This window comes from Trachypithecus francoisi, unplaced genomic scaffold (genome assembly GCF_009764315.1).
Source record: "Trachypithecus francoisi isolate TF-2019V2 unplaced genomic scaffold, Tfra_2.0 Lachesis_group13, whole genome shotgun sequence".
In the NCBI taxonomy this organism is placed as follows: Eukaryota; Metazoa; Chordata; class Mammalia; order Primates; family Cercopithecidae; genus Trachypithecus; species Trachypithecus francoisi.
In genome coordinates, this window is record NW_022681458.1 from 62476616 (window position 1) to 62495716 (window position 19101).

General features: G+C 38.6%; 1 protein-coding gene across 9 annotated transcripts in view; it reads left to right on the forward strand.

Annotated features, from left to right (window-relative positions):
• ZNF385B (zinc finger protein 385B) overlaps positions 1-19101 on the forward strand; it is a 435288-nt gene that overhangs the window by 334585 nt on the left and 81602 nt on the right. For 4 of the 9 annotated variants that reach the window (XM_033230981.1, XM_033230989.1, XM_033230983.1 and 1 more), the window contains one exon: positions 9295-9333. The exons of the other annotated variants lie outside the window; for them this stretch is intronic. In XM_033230981.1, coding sequence (XP_033086872.1) covers positions 9295-9333 — 39 coding nt within the window. The remainder of the gene's footprint in view (positions 1-9294; positions 9334-19101) is intronic. 9 annotated transcript variants of the gene reach the window in all.

A 19101-nucleotide genomic window follows, 5' to 3' on the forward strand; every position in this document is an offset into this window, starting at 1 on the left:
TCTGTCACCCAGGCTGGAGGGCAGTGGCGTGATCTCGGCTCACTGCATTTGGACCTCCCAGGTTCAAGCGATTCTCCCGTCTGCCTCCCCAGTAGCTGGGATTACAGGCGCCCACCATCACTCCCAGCTGATATTTGTATTTTTGGTAGAGATGGGATTTCGACATGTTGGCCATGCTGATCTCGAACTCCTGACCTCAGGTGATCCACCCACTTCGGTCTCCCAAAGTCCTGGGATTACAGGCATGACCCACTGCACCCAGACTAAAGAGGAGTTTTAGATAAACAGTAAACAAATCATTTTTAATGTCAGTATGTGCCATGCAATGTTTGGCAACAAATAGTTTAAAAATTATTTGTTGTTTACCCCTAAAATTCCACTTTAACTGGACATCTTATATTATTACTTGCTAAATCTGGCAACCATAGAAAGAGATGTGGGTTCAGGTGTTACCAGAGGGGGCTCAAACAAGTCACTAAAATTCTCCAAATCTTTCTTCATTTTCAAGCTAGAAAGACTGAAATCAGGCTGGTAGATCTGGGGCCCGATCTACCTGCTTTCACCAGAACTCAGTTTCTAAAAACTGAGTTTTATTCTATTGAGTTTCCAGTTAGGATTTTGTTTGGGTGGGTGGGGAGGTTCTGGGGCTCAAATGAAAACAAATTTTTTTTTTAAAGTTTGAAAATATACATGATCTCTGATATTTTACCACTGTGTAATGGGTATGTGGCATGGGGAATTAAGAGCCCAAAATACTTAGGATTAGAACATCACACATTTGTTACTTTGTCTAGAGCTTTACTAGTCCTGAGTTGTCATGTTTCTTAGTGAAAGGGTAAGAAATGTGTTGGCCCATATTTGGGAGAAAAATGCTTCATTTCCACTTAGCTTTGCAAAATGAAGAAATATATTCAAAGGTCCAGGTTTCTCTTTTGCACTTCTTCCTGCCTGGTGGAGTTTTCTTTTCATGTTACGCCTTTTTAATTTGTGTCATGGACCTCAACATCAGGATATATCTGATTAGTTACTGAAGAGCCTTTCAAACTTAGCTTTGACAGAATGGTTTTGAAAGGATGTCAGTTAATGCATGTAGCTGTTCAGGAGATGTATTGATTTTTAAATCAAGAAAGTGTATTACTCCTCTAGTCTCTTAGAAAGCCCTTGTAACATATTTTTAAGCTCGTTTACCAGAAAACAAGCAATTGTAACCTTATTTGGATTTGGAGATTTAGCACCAGTGTTTTTTAAAACTACGTCTATAAGTATCAGCAAGTATTCTTCAGTTACTTGTATACTTTTTTTTCCTCTCCTAAAAAATAAAGAATCCTATTTTATAAAAAGATATTTCTCAGATTTATTTTTGGCATTGAATTTTATGTTATGGAAATTTAATCTGAGGACAATTTTGGGGATTGTTTTCAAGTCACTATTCAAAAAGAAGACAAAAGGTCAAAAACTGATTACTGTCTTTTAGCTCAGATATTTGACCTGTCCTTCCAAACTTTGGGATGGATCTCTCTTCACATGTGCTATGGAATAACCATTTCTCATGACCTACCCTCAAATGAATCTCTATTTCATATTTTACATATCTACTGAAAAATTATTCTTTTAGTCTGTATTCCTGAAATATTTCTCATTTTATTTCACCCCAAGGAGATACAATACTAAATAAGCAAACAGCCAACCTATTTTATTTAGATTATCTTGGTGAATCTAGTTGCTGTTCCTATCACTCAGAATAGTATACTATAACCAGTTTTGTTGGTATTTATCTTTGGGTGATAGAGCTTATTGTCAACTATGTAAGTCTTGAGCTATTCATTGTTGCTGTTAAAATATGAATATAACGGCCGGGCACGGTGGCTCAAGCCTGTAATCCCAGCACTTTGGGAGGCCGAGACGGGTGGATCACGAGGTCAGGAGATCAAGACCATCCTGGCTAACACGGTGAAACCCTGTCTCTACTAAAAATACAAAAAACTAGCCGGGCGAGGTGGCGGGCGCCTGTAGTCCCAGCTACTCCGGAGGCTGAGGCGGGAGAATGGCGTGAACCCGGGAGGCGGAGCTTGCAGTGAGCTGAGATCCGGCCACTGCACTCCAGCCTGGGTGACAGAGCAAGACTCCGTCTCAAAAAAAAAAAAAAAAAATGAATATAACTGAGAAGTATAAAGTATAAGTACTTTGAGGACAGTAACTTCTCCAAATACAAAGCATATTGATAGTACTTATCATCATTTTATTTCTTCTTTTAGGCTACTAAAATTCATAACAGAGGTAAATTCTTATTAATTCCCTAAAAGATTTCCAGGTAGTTTTTCATTTTGCTTAAAACACCTATAATTTTTCTCATATTTTTTCAAAAGTGCATATACTAATATCATATGGACTTTTTGTTATGCATGATCTTTGAAAGATGTTACAGATCCTTAAAATCTTATGTATACTTTGACCAAAAATTAGGAATATCAAATCTTGAAAATAAAATGAAAAACCCTATCAAGAACTTTCTTAGCATCCTGATGGAAAAATACCTGTCTCCCCTAATGACTTCTAGTCATATCTAAGCATTTGCTTATTCAAGAATGGAAACAAACAAAAAAGCACAGAGTTTTCTTAGAAGACATAATTCAGCTCATTACCTTAATGCTTTTTCCCTACACTGAAACCAGCAGTTGCAGTTGGGGTTGAGGGTGGTCTGGGCTTCTTTAATAAATCACATTAACCAACCAGATCTTTCAGTGTGCATTTAAAACCCAAATATGAATACCTATGTGATAGAATTTCAGTTATTTAGTTTACTCATTTAAAACTCAAGTAGGAACATCAACACCAAAAACATTGCTGGGTATTGTATGTTAGTGACTGTGAGGTATAAGTAAACACTTAATTAAGTCCCATAGCCATTTCAGAAATAAACTGAAAGTCTTATTTGTTAAACTGAACTTGTTGAAAAGCTCTTTGATGTGGCTTCTTAAATTACCCAGCAGCATAACTACAGCTTTGCTGCATCATTCTTGATCCCGGGCAGCATGGAAAATCACCAGGCATGTGGAGCTAGCCAGGAAAATGGAACATTTTACATTTGGACTGACCATATTTGTTACATACAAGGATCTACTGTGAGAGTTAGACATTCAGCTTCAGTTAGGTACCCAGGCCTAACCTTATGGCATCTTTTATTAACAAAATAACTTCTGTCTGAAAAAGAACTTAAGAATCTTTTTTCTCCTCAGAACAGTTTAAAAATTATCTGTCGAAAGCATTACTAGGTTTCCACTAAAGAGAGGGAGATGGTGAAATCACCCATTCATTTGCTTTTAGCTTTTTTACTTTTACCATTTGGTAACTCCTTATGGTTCTAAAAACGTAAAAGATGAAAAATATTATTTTGTTGTAATATCCTCAAAAACAACCCTTAGCGCTTAGACAACATACGTATATATTTTAAAGACAAAAGAAGTAACTCATGGCCATTTTGCTATTCTTTCACCAAGTTCCAGGCCAACCACACTGTACAGAAATCTGTTAGAAAGGTCTCCAGATGAGGCCAGGCGCGGTGGCTCAAGCCTGTAATCCCAGCACTTTGGGAGGCCGAGGCGGGCGGATCACGAGGTCAGGAGATCGAGACCATCCTGGCTAACACGGTGAAACCCCGTCTCTACTAAAAATACAAAAAAAAAACTAGCCGGGCGAGGTGGCGGGCGCCTGTAGTCCCAGCTCCTCGGAGGCTGAGGCGGGAGAATGGCGTGAACCCAGGAGGCGGAGCTTGCAGTGAGCTGAGATCCGGCCACTGCACTCCAGCCTGGGCGACAGAGCGAGACTCCGTCTCAAAAAAAAAAAAAAAGAAAAAGAAAGGTCTCCAGATGAAAGGTGTCTAGTACTTAGCACTCATCCTTAGATAACTTTCAAAATGCAGATTACTTTAGTTTACCTTTCTTCTTGGGATTATTATGATGGTGGTAGCTCTGAGATCAGTTGTTGTCTTGCTACTTGGTAGTTGAAAAAGAAATCCTCTGCAGATATCTCACAGACTGACAGACTGTATTGGGAGGAGCATGTCTCTTAGTCTACAGGTTTTACCAATTGTATGAGTCTGGATTCTGTATCAACTTCTCTAAATCATGGAAGAGTTTTTGGTTGTTGTGGTTTTGTTTTGTTTTGTTTTTTGCGTATTTGGTATGACTTTACATGTAAAAGTATCTGAATTACAGTGGGTATCAAGGCAACAAAAATGTGTTTTTAAAAATTCTTCATGGTAAAATATTGTTTCTTTCCCATTCTTCTATTTTATTTTTTTTCATGCTACTTACAACGCTCTGAAAAGATCTTATTTATTACTTTAGAGATTTGGGTCTGGGTCTTCCCAACTAGAATGTTGGATTTTTGAAAGCCTATTCTCCACTATATGTCCAGCTCCTAAAACAATGTATGATAGGTACTTAATAAACTTTTATTATATGAATAAAATTTCAAGAAAAATATAGTAAATATACAAACAAATTAGAAATCATGCATTTATAAATGTGTAATATGTGGAAAAGGAGCAAAAAGTCCTAAGGAGAGAACTGAATATTTAAAGTTGATATGAAACCCTTACCTCTGAAAGAATTGGACCTCTTATAACCAGTCATCTAGAAAAAGGACATTATTTTATGACAGAAACCCCAAAATAAAATGAAGATGAAATTTCTGCAAAAAAAATGACCAGCAAATACAGAGTTTAGTCTTCTTTTCAAAACAGATCTTCAAGATACATCACAGGATTTTTTTTTTTTTCCTGACTTTAGTCAACCTTTCTGTCAATGGAATATACACTATTGTTTGGTAAATCCCAGAGCTTTTCAAAGGAAGCCTAACAATATGGAATTGGAGTGAAACATACCAAGCTTTCTAAATTCATATTTTAGAAAACAGAGGGAAAAAATGAAATACTATTTTGTACTCTACTCTGATAGGCTGTGTCATCTCTGGGCTGACTCCCTTGTGTTTTCTATCAGGAATATATACTGCCATTAAGGAGGCTCTAGAAAAGTGGGAAAAACTGAAATCCTGGGGTCCCACTTGATTTCGGCAGCTATTAGATGTTGCCAATAGTCAACCAGCCTCAAAATACTTAAAAGCCTGCAACATTTTGATAAAATAGTAGTAGTAGCAATAGTAATAAAGCTTTACTGGATCCAGGACTTAGATGTAATGTAACCTGTCTATTAGTTTCTGAAGTATTTGTTGTGTTGTTATTGCCTTTATAACAGTTCTGAATGACTGGTTAACTTTCTGCTTGGGTAATTGTATCCCAGTGAAAGAGGGGCCCGGTTAATGTTGTTGCTTGCAAGCTACAACCAATATGTGGTTTCAGCAAACAGCTGGGGATTCCTGAGGAAACCATCTCCCCAAACATTTGACCCTTGGTTTAATAAACAGTTTGTGGAGAGAGTGACATATGATTCATCTTTCTTTCAGCAGAACTGATAGCATTCAGGTGGACCCTTGTCAGGGTGCTCTGGGTAGGAGAAGCAGTGTCAGCAAGGCAAGCCTCAACTTTTACACACTCCAGATGCAGACATGCAGATCCCATGGTAGAATACACTCTCTGTGTAATGTTCCATGTGGTGTATTTTTTTTTTCTTTTTCTTTTTCTTTTCTTTTCTTTTTTTTTTTTTGAGACAGGATTTTGCTCTTGTTGCCCAGGTTGGAGTGCCATGGGGTGATCTTGGCTCACCACAACCTCCGCCTCCCTGGTTCAAGCGATTCTCCTGCCTCGGCCTCCTGAGTAGCTGGGATTACAGGCATGCACCACCATGCCTGGCTAATTTTATTTTTTTTTTAGTAGAGACAGGGTGTCTCCGTGTTGGTCAGGCTGGTCTCAAGCTCCCAACCTGAGGTGACCCACCTGCCTCAACCTCCCAAAGTGCTGGGATTACAGGCATGAGCCACCGCACCTGGCCATGTGGTTTATTTTTAATGAAACTTCTGAATTGAAATCCAAAATAGTACAGAGTTCTATGGTTTCAGCCTGGGAAGCATGGCGAAACCCTGTCTCTACAAAAAATTATCAGGGCGTGGTGGCACGTAACCTGGAATCCCAGCTACCCAGAAGGCTGAGTTGGGAGAATCACTTGAGCCCCAAAGGCAGAGGTTGTAGTGACCCAGACTGAGCCACTGTATTCCAGCCTGGTGACAGAGAGAGGCACTGTATATTTAAAAAAAAAAAAAAAAAAATCTATGGTTAAACTAGTGTTGCCAACAATATGCAATCCTTTGTATTTCTTGATCTTTAAGAGAAAAAAAATTGTCTTTGTTATTGCTGTATCTGTTTTCTTTCTATTCATGTTTTCAAGGATTTTTGAAAATTACAACATCAACATAAAGGCATATGGTCAGAGTCTTTAACTGTGAAAGACAAAACCCATTTTAAAGTAACTTTAGAGAAGCATTGCTCTTCGGTGACACAGCTATCACTTAAACATGTTGCTTCATGAGTATCTGAAGTTCTATTGAGACCCTATGGTCACATCCTTTCCCATAAGGCTGATATTGAAAAAGGAAGGGATAAAAAATAGTTATTCTTTTTGTACTACTGTAATTCCATAATATCACAGTTTAAAAGTTGATACTTAGCCAAACTTCCAAAAGCCCCAGAGTCACAAGGGTTTAGTAGCCGCGGTCTGCTTAGCAGCAAATCGAGGACAGGTACAAATGATGACTGCCACTTGCAAACATGTAATCTCTAAATATTCCCAGGTCTTTTTTTTTTTTTTTTTTTTTCTGTGTGCAGACCCAACAGTTATAATGAGGAAAGAGGACAGGACAGCCCAAATTTTTATTTATGGCTTTCCTGAAGTTGCACAGGAAGAAATGGGCTTATCCTAAGAATATCAGAAATGAGTCAGAAAGAGAAAACCTAGACTCGCTTCTCCAGAAAACTTTTCCTTTAGCACCTTAGGTTTGTGTAGATAGCTACCTTCCAGGCTGCAGAAGTTCCAGGAATGCTCATCCATTCTTCTCCAAACTCATACCCGTTAGCAGTGCGATGCAATACACTCATGATTCCTGCAGTGTTTCTTTAGCAGGGAACAATGTGGAGGGAGACTCCTACCTGTGTTTGAATGCTGACCTATGAACTTGAGGTTGATTCATTACGGAACCTCTCAAAACCTTTGATTCCTCATTTGTTAAAGGAGGATAATAATCATGTCTGCCTCATGTGATGATGGAGACTACAGGAGGTAATTCCTTAGTGTAGTTCCCAGCAAATCTCAGTAAATCAAAGCTGTTCTTATAATGATGTTTATTACTATTACACAGCTAGAAAAAAGAAAAAGAAAATACCCCTGGGAGAATAACACATGAATGTCACTGTCAGAGGGGGGGAAAAAAAGAAAGTATGGGTGGGGGAAGAGGAGACAGACCTTTTTGTGCCTCTCATGCCTCATTGTTTTGCTTAATGGCAACTTCTTTTCCCAGCCTCCAATTAAGTAAAGTCTGTACTACCTTTTTCACTTTTTAAATTATGACCTTTTTTTGTGTTTTACTCATTTTCCTCTCCAGTCTGAGACAGCATCTAAAACATATTGGATCTCTAGAAATATTTGCTTGATGGCTGACTTTAATTTGTTTGTTTGTTTGTTTGTTTGTTTGTTTTAGATGGCGTCTCGCTCTGTCGCCTAGACTGGAGTACAGTGGCACGATCTTGGCTCACTGCAAGCTCCGCCTCCCGGGTTTACGCCATTTTCCTGGCTCAGCCTCCCGAGTAGCTGGGACTATAGGCAGCCGCCACCACGCCCAGCTAATTTGTTTTATTTTTAGTAGAGACCGGGTTTCACCTAGTTAGCCAGGATGGTCTCGATCTCCTGACCTCGTGATCCGCCCACCTCAGCCTCCCAAAGTGCTGGGATTACAGGCGTGAGCCACGCGCCCGGCCGACTTTACATTTTAAAAGTGAAGAACCTGGTTTCTATTTCTGTTTAATAGAAGAGCTACCAGGGCCTACTATACTGGATAAGTAATAAATGCTTTTACCAAATGCTTTTTAGAACATTGCTTAAAATAGATCATTCAGTTTAAGGTAAGATTTTCCCATCTTTACAAATAGTATGGGCTGGGCAAGGTGGCTCACGTCTGTAATCCAGTGCTTTGAAAGGCTAAGGCAGGAGGATCACATGAGGCCAGAAGTTCAAGACCAGCCTGGGCAACATAGTGAGACCCTGTCTCTACACTAAATAAAACAACAAAAAAGAATTTACTGGGCACGGTGGCACATGCCTGTAGTTCTAGCTACTCGGGAGGCTGAAATGAGAGGATCATTTGATCCTATGAGTTTAAGGCTTCAGTCACGCCACTGCCCTCCAGACTGAGCAACACAATGAGTCTCTGAGAATAAAATAAATAGTATAGACAAAAGAAAGTCCTGTACCATTCTCGAGTGGTCTTTTTGTTTTGTAATGGGGGTGATGCCCAGTTCCCATCCCAGTGTTACCTGATGGCTAGTTAAATCCTTTTAAGAGTTACCTGATGGCTAGTTAAATCCTTGTAAGACTCTTATAAGAAAAGAACTCAAATGTCATGCCTCTTGAAAAGTATTGGGATAATTAAAAAGTTTACAATTCTATTTTCTCTGTCTAAAGTCCCATATAGCAAAATTTTCTAGAGTCTAAATATAATCTAGTATTATGTTAAGTTGCTCGAGCACACAGCCCCCATCTTAGATTCATCCTACCTTTAGTGAAGTGCTGCAGTGTGTTTATTTTCCCTGTGTCTAGGTTTCACTTGCAGCTGCATATTTGCATATGACTTTTTACACTGTGGAGATGTAAATTACTTTTTGGTTTACCCAGAGAAAGTAATGCTCTTTTAAAAAAACTCACACAGATTTGTAGTCCTTGTAATCTTGAATACACCAAAAAAAAAAGCTTGTTCTTATTTTGATATTGAAAATATAATAGATGGTGTGATAATGCCAGCTTCATTAATTTATTTTATAAGTACTACAATGTAATTGTTAATTTGTCCGTACATGGCCTCCAATTACCTCCTCAATTCCTGGTAACAGCCGCAACCTCATCTTTCATTTTTATTATCTAGCAGTTAATTGCACTAATAGGTCTTGCTTTTCATTTCTGCATGACTTTCATTAGAAAAAGTGGCAAGTGTTAACTTTTGCTGCATTTTAGTTAGTGTTTCAGGCTTTTTACTCAAAGGAAAGCAAGGAAAATGGATTTTTAAATTTTTCATGTAATTGTGCTTCCTAGACTCAAAATTCCAGATGACTGCTTCTAACTTTTACTTTTTTAGAAAAGAAGAGGCTTATTTGGGACCAATAAATTTTGCCAGGTAAGGAATATTGGTAGCTAGATGTATGTGGTAGGGTATTTTTTTTTCTTTAAAAAAGCTTCTTTAGTATTTTTTCCTAATGAATTATAATTTTCTAAATCCATAGACACTTTTTTTGCACAATGTGAACTAACATGAGCTAATTTGACTACTTAATACGACATTTGTTAATGTAAAAGATATAAACATTTAAGAAATATTTTTGAAAGTACTTGTTCATTTTTAACAATCAAATGTCTGTGAGATACAAAATGAATCTTTAGAAGTGAGAATTTGTTATGTAATTGTAATACCTCCAATAATTTTTGAGTAGTCTACACATGAAATCATTATGATATAGAAACATAGTTTTGACTATACTAAAATGAGTTACTTGCATTTATCACATTTTAAATTCATGATAATATTTTTATTAATCCTAAACTTTTTTTTCATCCTGAAACTTGGTGATAGAAGAGAAGAATCATCATCGATTTAGTTACATGCATCTCATTATAACTACAGAGAACTGGCATTGCACTAACAGAGGAAAAAATTTAAGTTAACATAAACTAATATCATCGTTATTTGATCTAGCTTTTAGAGCATTGTACTAATGCTAAGAATAAAACTTGAGAATTTTACCACTTTATACTTTTTTTAAAAGTATCTGAAAGCCTTCTTCATTACTGTCACATTTGGATCCCATTGAAATGACTTGAGTGTTTATAGTTATTGCATCAGAGGGCAAATACTCAAAACATTAGTTTGACAGTGTCTGTTTGAAAATCAGATAAAGTGACAAGTGGGACATTCTTTTTTATTCCAGTTAAAGTCTCTATTCAACTAAATCGTGTCCCCCAAAATGGCATTTAAATATGAAAATATAACTATAGAATTTTATGATAAACAGCAGAAGAAAAGAGATTTAGACTAGAAGAAAAAGTGAATCGGGGGGCGGAGCAAGATGGCCGAATAGGAACAGCTCCAGTCTCCAACTCCCAGCGCGAGCGACACAGAAGACCGGTGATTTCTGCATTTTCAACTGAGGTACTGGGGTCATCTCACTGGGGAGTGCCGGACAATCGGTGCTGGTCAGCTGCTGCAGCCTGACCAGCGAGAGCTGAAGCAGGGCAAGGCATTGCCTCACCTGGGAAGCGCAAGGGGGAAGGGAATCCCTTTTCCTAGCCAGGGGAACTGAGACACACAACACCTGGAAAATCGGGTAATTTCCACCGCAATACTGCGCGTTAAGCAAACGGGCACACCAGGAAATTATACTCACACCTGGCCGGGAGGGTCCCACGGCCACGGAGCCTCCCTCATTGCTAGCACAGCAGTCTGAGATCTAACCGCAAGGGAGCAGCGAGGCCGGGGGAGGGGCGCCCGCCATTGCTGAGGCTTAAGTAGGTAAACAAAGCCACTGGGAAGCTCAAACTGGGTGGAGCTCACAGCAGCTCAAGGAAACCTGCCTGTCTCTGTAGACTCCACCTCTGGGGACAGGACACAGCTAAACAACAGCAGGGGAAGCAGCAGAGGCCTGTGCAGACGCGAACGACTCTGTCTGACAGCTTTGAAGAGAGCAGTGGATCTCCCAACACGGAGGCTGAGATCTGAGAACGGACAGACTGCCTGCTCAAGTGGGACCCTGACCCCTGAGTAGCCTAACTGGGAGACATCCCCCACTAGGGGCAGTTTGACACCCCACACCTCTCAGGGTGGAGTACACCCCTGAGAGGAAGCTTCCAAAGTAAGAATCAGACAGGTACACTCACTGTTCAGCAATATTCTATCTTCTGCAACCTCTGCTGCTGATACAGGCAAAGAGGGTCTGGAGTGGACCTCAAGCAATCTCCAACAGACCTACAGCTGAGGGTCCTGACTATTAGAAGGAAAACTATCAAACAGGAAGAACACATACCAAAACCCCATCAGTATGTCACCATCATCAAAGACCAGAGGCAGATAAAACCACAAAGATGGGGAAAAAGCAGGGCAGAAAAGCTGGAAATTCAAAAAATAAGAGCGCATCTCCCCCTGCAAAGGAGCGCAGCCCATTGCCAGCAACGGATCAAAGCTGGTCAGAGAATGACTTTGACAAGATGAGAGAAGAAGGCTTCAGTCCATCAAACTTCTCAGAGCTAAAGGAGGAATTACGTACCCAGTGCAAAGAAACTAAAAATCTTGAAAAAAGAGTGGAAGAATTGATAGCTAGACTAATTAATGCAGAGAAGGTCATAAACGAAATAACAGAGATGAAAACCATGACACGAGAAATACGTGACAAATGCACAAGCTTCAGTAACCGACTCGATCAACTGGAAGAAAGAGTATCAGCGATTGAGGATCAAATGAATGAAATGAAGCGAGAAGAGAAACCAAAAGAAAAAAGAAGAAAAAGAAATGAACAAAGCCTGCAAGAAGTATGGGATTATGTAAAAAGACCAAATCTACGTCTGATTGGGGTGCCTGAAAGTGAGGGGGAAAATGGAACCAAGTTGGAAAACACTCTTCAGGATATCGTCCAGGAGAACTTCCCCAACCTAGTAGGGCAGGCCAACATTCAAATTCAGGAAATACAGAGAACGCCACAAAGATACTCCTCCAGAAGAGCAACTCCAAGACACATAATTGCCAGATTCACCAAAGTTGAAATGAAGGAAAAAATCTTAAGGGCAGCCAGAGAGAAAAGCCGGGTTACCCACAAAGGGAAGCCCATCAGACTAACAGCAGATCTCTAGGCAGAAACGCTACAAGCCAGAAGAGAGTAGGGGCCAATATTCAACATTCTTAAAGAAAAGAATTTTCAACCCAGAATTTCATATCCAGCCAAACTAAGTTTCATCAGTGAAGGAGAAATAAAATCCTTTACAGATAAGCAAATGCTTAGAGATTTTGTCACCACCAGGCCTGCCTTACAAGAGACCCTGAAGGAAGCCCTAAACATGGAAAGGAACAACCGGTACCAGCCATTGCAAAAACATGCCAAAATGTAAAGACCATCGAGGCTAGGAAGAAACTGCATCAACTAACGAGCAAAATAACCAGTTAATATCATAATGGCAGGATCAAGGTCACACATAACAATATTAACCTTAAATGTAAATGGACTAAATGATCCAATTAAAAGGCACAGACTGGCAAACTGGATAAATAGTCAAGACCCATCAGTCTGCTGTATTCAGGAGACCCATCTCACATGCAGAGACATACATAGGCTCAAAATAAAGGGATGGAGGAAGATCTACCAAGCAAATGGAGAACCAAAAAAAGCAGGGGTTGCAATCCTAGTCTCTGATGAAATAGACTTTTAAACCATCAAAGATCAAAAGAGACAAAGAAGGCCATTACATAATGGTAAAGGGATTAATTCAACAGGAAGAGCTAACTATCCTAAATATATATGCACCCAACACAGGAGCACCCAAATTCATAAAGCAAGTCCTTAGAGACTTACAAAGAGACTTAGACTCCCATACAATAATAATGGGAGACTTCAACACTCCACTGTCAACATTAGACAGATCAACAAGACAGAAAGTTAACAAGGATATCCAGGAATTGAACTCATCTCTGTACCAAGCGGACCTAATAGACATCTATAGAACTCTCCACCCCAAATCAACAGAATATACATTCTTCTCAGCACCACATCGCACTTATTCCAAAATTGACCACATAATTGGAAGTAAAGCACTCCTTAGCAAATGTAAAAGAACAGAAATTATAACAAACTGTCTCTCAGACCACAGTGCAATCAAACTAGAACTCAGGACTAAGAAACTCAATCAACAACCGCTCAACTACATGGAAACTGAACAACCTGCTCCTGAATGACTACTGGGTACACAGCGAAATGAAGACAGAAATAAAGATGTTCTTTGAAACCAATGAGAACAAAGATACAACATACCAGAATCTCTGGGACACATTTAAAGCAGTGTGTAGAGGGAAATTTATAGCACTAAATGCCCACAAGAGAAAGCAGGAAAGATCTAAAATTGACACTCTAACATCACAATTAAAAGAACTGGAGAGAAGCAAGAGCAAACACATTCAAAAGCTAGCAGAAGGCAAGAAATAACTAAGATCAGAGAAGAACTGAAGGAGATAGAGACACAAAAAACCCTCCAAAAAATCAATGAATCCAGGAGTGGTTTTTGAAAAGATCAACAAAATTGACAGACCGCTAGCAAGACTAATAAAGAAGAAAAGAGAGAAGAATCAAATAGACACAATAAAAAATGATAAAGGGGATATCACCACGGACCCCACAGAAATACAAACTACCATCAGAGAATACTATAAAACCTCTACGCAAATCAACTAGAAAATCTAGAAGAAATGGATAATTTCCTGGACACTTACACTCTCCCAAGACTAAACCAGGAAGAAGTTGAATCCCTGAATAGACCAATAGCAGGCTCTGAAATTGAGGCAATAATTAATAGCCTACCAACCAAAAAAAGTCCAGGACCAGATGGATTCACAGCTGAATTCTACCAGAGGTACAAGGAGGAACTGGTACCATTCCTTCTGAAACTATTCCAATGAATTGAAAAAGACGGAATCCTCCCTAACTCATTTTATGAGGCCAACATCATCCTGATACCAAAGCCTGGCAGAGATACAAAAAAAAAAAGAGAATTTTAGACCAATATCCCTGATGAACATCGATGCAAAAATCCTCAATAAAATACTGGCAAACCGGATTCAGCAGCACATTAAAAAGCTTATCTACCATGATCAAGTGGGCTTCATCCCTGGGATGCAGGGCTGGTTCAACATTTGCAAATCAATAAATGTAATCCAGCATATAAACGGAAGCAAAGACAAGAACCACATGATTATCTCAATAGATGCAGAAAAGGCTTTTAACAAAATTCAACAGCCCTTCATGCTAAAAACGCTCAATAAATTCGGTATTGATGGAACGTACCTCAAAATAATAAGAGCTATTTATGACAAACCCACAGCTAATATCATACTGAATGGGCAAAAACTGGAAACATTCCCTTTGAAAACTGGCACAAGTCCGGGATGCCCTCTCTCACCACTCCTATTCAACATAGTGTTGGAAGTTCTGGCCAGGGCAATCAGGCAAGAGAAAGAAATAAAGGGTATCCAGTTAGGAAAAGCAGAAGTCAAATTGTCCCTGTTTGCAGATGACATGATTGTATATTTAGAAAACCCCATTGTCTCAGCCCAAAATCTCCTTAAGCTGATAAGCAACTTCAGCAGAATTTCAGGATACAAAATTAATGTGCAAAAATCACAAGCATTCTTATACACCAGTAACAGACAAACAGAGAGCCAAATCATGAATGAACTTCCATTCACAATTGCTTCAAAGAGAATAAAATACCTAGGAATCCAACTTACAAGGGATCTAAAGGACCTCTTCAAGGAGAACTACAAACCACTGCTCAGTGAAATAAAAGAGGACACTAACAAATGGAAAAACATACCATGCTCATGGATAGGAAGAATCAATATCGTGAAAATGGCCATACTGCCCAAGGTTATTTATAGATTCAATGCCATCCCCATCAAGCTACCAATAAGTTTCTTCACAGAATTGGAAAACACTGCTTTAAAGTTCATATGGAACCAAAAAAGAGCCCGCATTGCCAAGACAATCCTAAGTCAAAAGGACAAAGCTGGAGGCGTCACGCTACCTGACTTCAAACTATACTACAAGGCTACAGTAACCAAAACAGCATGGTACTGGTACCAAAACAGAGATATAGACCAATGGAACAGAACAGAGTCCTCGGAAATAATACCACACATCTACAGCCATCTGATCTTTGACAAACCTGAGAGAAACAAGAAATGGGGAAAGGATTCCCTATTTAATAAATGATGCTGGGAAAATTGGCTAGCCATAAGTAGAAAGCTGAAACTGGATCCTTTCCTTACTCCTTATACGAAAATTAATTCAAGATGGATTAGAGACTTAAATGTTAGACCTAATACCATAAAAACCCTAGAAGAAAACCTAGGTAGTACCATTCAGGACATAGGCATGGGCAAGGACTTCATGTCTAAAACACCAAAAGCAACGGCAGCAAAAGCCAAAATTGACAAATGGAATCTAATTAAACTAAAGAGCTTCTGCACAGCAAAAGAAACTACCATCAGAGTGAACAGGCAACCTACAGAATGGGAGAAAATTTTTGCAATCTACTCATCTGACAGAGGGCTAATATCCAGAATCTACAAAGAACTCAAACAAATTTACAAGAAAAAAACAAACAACCCCATCAAAAAGTGGGGAAAGGATATGAACAGACATTTCTCAAAAGAAGACATTCATACAGCCAACAGACACATGAAAAAATCTCATCATCACTGGCCATCAGAGAAATGCAAATCAAAACCACAATGAGATACCATCTCACACCAGTTAGAATGGCAATCATTAAAAAGCCAGGAAACAACAGGTGTTGGAGAGGATGTGGAGAAATAGGAACACTTTTACACTGTTGGTGGGATTGTAAACTAGTTCAACCATTATGGAAAACAGTATGGTGATTCCTCAAGGATCTAGAACTAGATGTACCATATGACCCAGCCATCCCACTACTGGGTATATACCCAAAGGATTATAAATCATGCTGCTATAAAGACACATGCACACGTATGTTTATTGCGGCACTATTCACAATAGCAAAGACTTGGAATCAACCCAGATGTCCATCTGTGACAGACTGGATTAAGACAATGTGGCACATATACACCATGGAATATTATGCAGCCATAAAAAAGTATGAGTTTGCATCCTTTGTAGGGACATGGATGCAGCTGGAAACCATCATTCTTAGCAAACTATCACAAGAACAGAAGACCAAACACCGCATGTTCTCACTCATAGGTGGGAACTGAACAATGACATCACTTGGACTCGGGAAGGGGAACATCACACATTGGGGCCTATCATGGGGAGGGATTGCATTGGGAGTTATACCTGATATAAATGACGAATTGATGGGTGCTGACGAGTTGAAGGGTGCAGCACACCAACATGGCACAAGTATACATATGTAACAAACCTGCAGGTTATGCACATGTACCCTAGAACTTAAAGTATAATAAAAAATAAATTAAAGAAAAAAAAGTAAATCTTTTCCAGAAACCTTAAGGAAGTACAGAATTAAGAGGAAAATGAAGAAAATCTGTTCCAAGTGAGACAGATGGGGGGTACAATATTGATACAATTAGTGATAAGTTATCCAAAGGATGAAAAGGCAGAAAGAGTTAATGATAAGTAGCAAAGAATGTGTAAAAGGGCTGTGCTTATTTAGCTGATTTTATGAGAAAACTTAGGATTACTTATATAAATTGGAGGAGCCAATTCTGGGGAGAGTTTCATGAAGGAACCTCCTTAGTCTGGTCTGCTTTTTAGAGAGCAGATGGAAGGAAACTTGCCTACCTTTCTATTTGGAGTGCTCAGCCACAACTCACCTTTCAGGATGGAGAGCTCTCAGCCTTGGGGACACAACGGCATATTGTCAGGCCAATGTGGTACAAATGTGAGATTTCAGCAGAATAAAACTATTAGGGGCCAGGCACAGTGGCTCATGCCTGTAATCCCAGCACTTTAGGAGGCCAAGGCAGGCCGATTGCCTGAGGTCAGGAGTTCGAGACCAGCCTGGCCAACATGGTGAATCCCCGTCTCTACTAAAAATACAAAAAAAAAAAAAAAAAAAAAGAGAGAGAGAAAGAAAAGAAAAAAAAAACCAGCCAGGTACGGTGGTGGGTGCCTATAATCCCAGTTACTCAGGAGGCTGAGGCAGGAGAATTGCTTGAACCCAGGAAGCAGAGGTTGTAGTGAACTGATATCGCACCATTGCACTCCAGCCTGTGCCACAGAGCAAGACTCTGCCTCAAAACAAAAATAAAAAATTATGTAGGCAGCTAACAATTTTTAAAACTTAATGGGAATATTTATATTCAAAGATCTTGCTGGATCTGTCAATAGATATAATAGTCTACTAAAATAGTCTACTAAGAACTTGAAACTAGATATTTGTAAATGTATCTTTTGTCTTTCTATGTTTGGGCATGAAAACAGCTAGGATATGTGGATTCACTTTGAGGAAAGTTTTAATTTTGATGTTAATTTCAATATATTTTTTGAAAAGAGTAATAGGAAAGTGTACATTAATTCTATGATTTGTTTTTTTAAATGTACTTTAATTTGATTTAAAGAAAAATATTAGTGTGTGGATGTGGCAAAAAATAATGAAAATAGCATGCAAAAAACTGGTATTTGGGAAATAGTCGTATAGTTTAATCCTATGTAGTTCACATATCACCAGATGGGAAGTATTTTTCAGAGCCTGAGATCAGAAACTATCTCAATAAAATGCTCTTGTTTTTTAACTTTGCAAAACAGTGGGCTTTTTTCATCCTGCCAAGATAAATTAGCCTGTTTTATTTTTAAGCCTGCCTAAACTGATTCGCCATGTCTGGTAACTGTCAGAAAGTATAGTTTCATATTTTGCAAATAGATAGATTAGATATAAGTATTTGTGTTTGTGAATACAATAAGAAATTGAACTAGGAATTTATTTTCTGACTTTTTGAGATTTTCTATCACATAGTTTTTAAAATTACCATTCTCATTGAATAAAATTTAATACAATCAATTATGACCTTCAACAGTATGAATCCCTAGATTTTCCAGTAATGATATGTTAGATTTAGTAGTTAAACATAATACTATTAAGAAAGTTTTTTCTTTTTTACTTATTAAATTATCATACATAAAATTGACTTTTTGAGAGGGAAAGTTCTGTGAGTTTAACGTATGTACAGATTTGTGTAACCATCACATTATAATTAGGCTATCTCTCCAGAAAACTTCCCCCTTAGCATTTTTTTTTTTTTTTTTAAGATGGAGACAAGGTCTTGCTGTGTTGCCCAGGCTGGTCTCAAACTTCTGGGCTCAAGTGATCCTCCTGCCTCCACCTCCCAAAGTGCTTGGATTATAGGCATAAGCCCCTGCACTTGGCACCCTCTTAAAATTTGTAAGTGTCCCAAACCACCATAACTGTTCTTTATGATGGGAATACATTGTCCTGTCATCTGTCTTGAAATTGTAGCCAAAAAATAGGTTAATTTATTATGCAATAACTCTTCAATCCACTTGCCTTTCTAATGTATTTAGCTTCTTCTAATTGCTAATTTTGCATTTTGTCGATTTATAATCATGATCAGAGATAGTACTCATTTCTCTTCTCTGTCAAATATTATCAACTAATCCAATCTAATCTCTAACGTCAGGAGATTTCCTAGACAATGGTGTCAGTGGCTCTGTCCTCGTTCATATTACATCTGTTATGTAATGTTTTGCTCGTCATCTGCATTGTTTTTTGAACTGCCAGTTGTTTGATGTAAATGCTGGAGATTATTACCTGGAGTACACAAGAGAATCACGGCTGTGTCTCTTTTCATAGGCTCTGCATATCTAGGTGTTTCTTTTCCTGAGTGTTTTGATGACTTTGTGCCATACTTTTTCTATTTGAGTACTTGTATCACTGTATATTTCTCTGAATATGTATGATACATGCAAGCCAAAAGAGGAAAATCACAAGCTATAAATCAAAACTTTACTTGATTAATGTTTAAACAAGGGTTGCATGTCAGCCAATCTGTCTTAGGCATTTAAGTGTACAGTTGTGACATGCATTTTCAGTAGAATGAATTTCAGTCTATAGCACATGAAAGTTAACAAATTATTTTAAAAGATGTATATTCAGTCAAAACTTTCTGTGCTCTGAT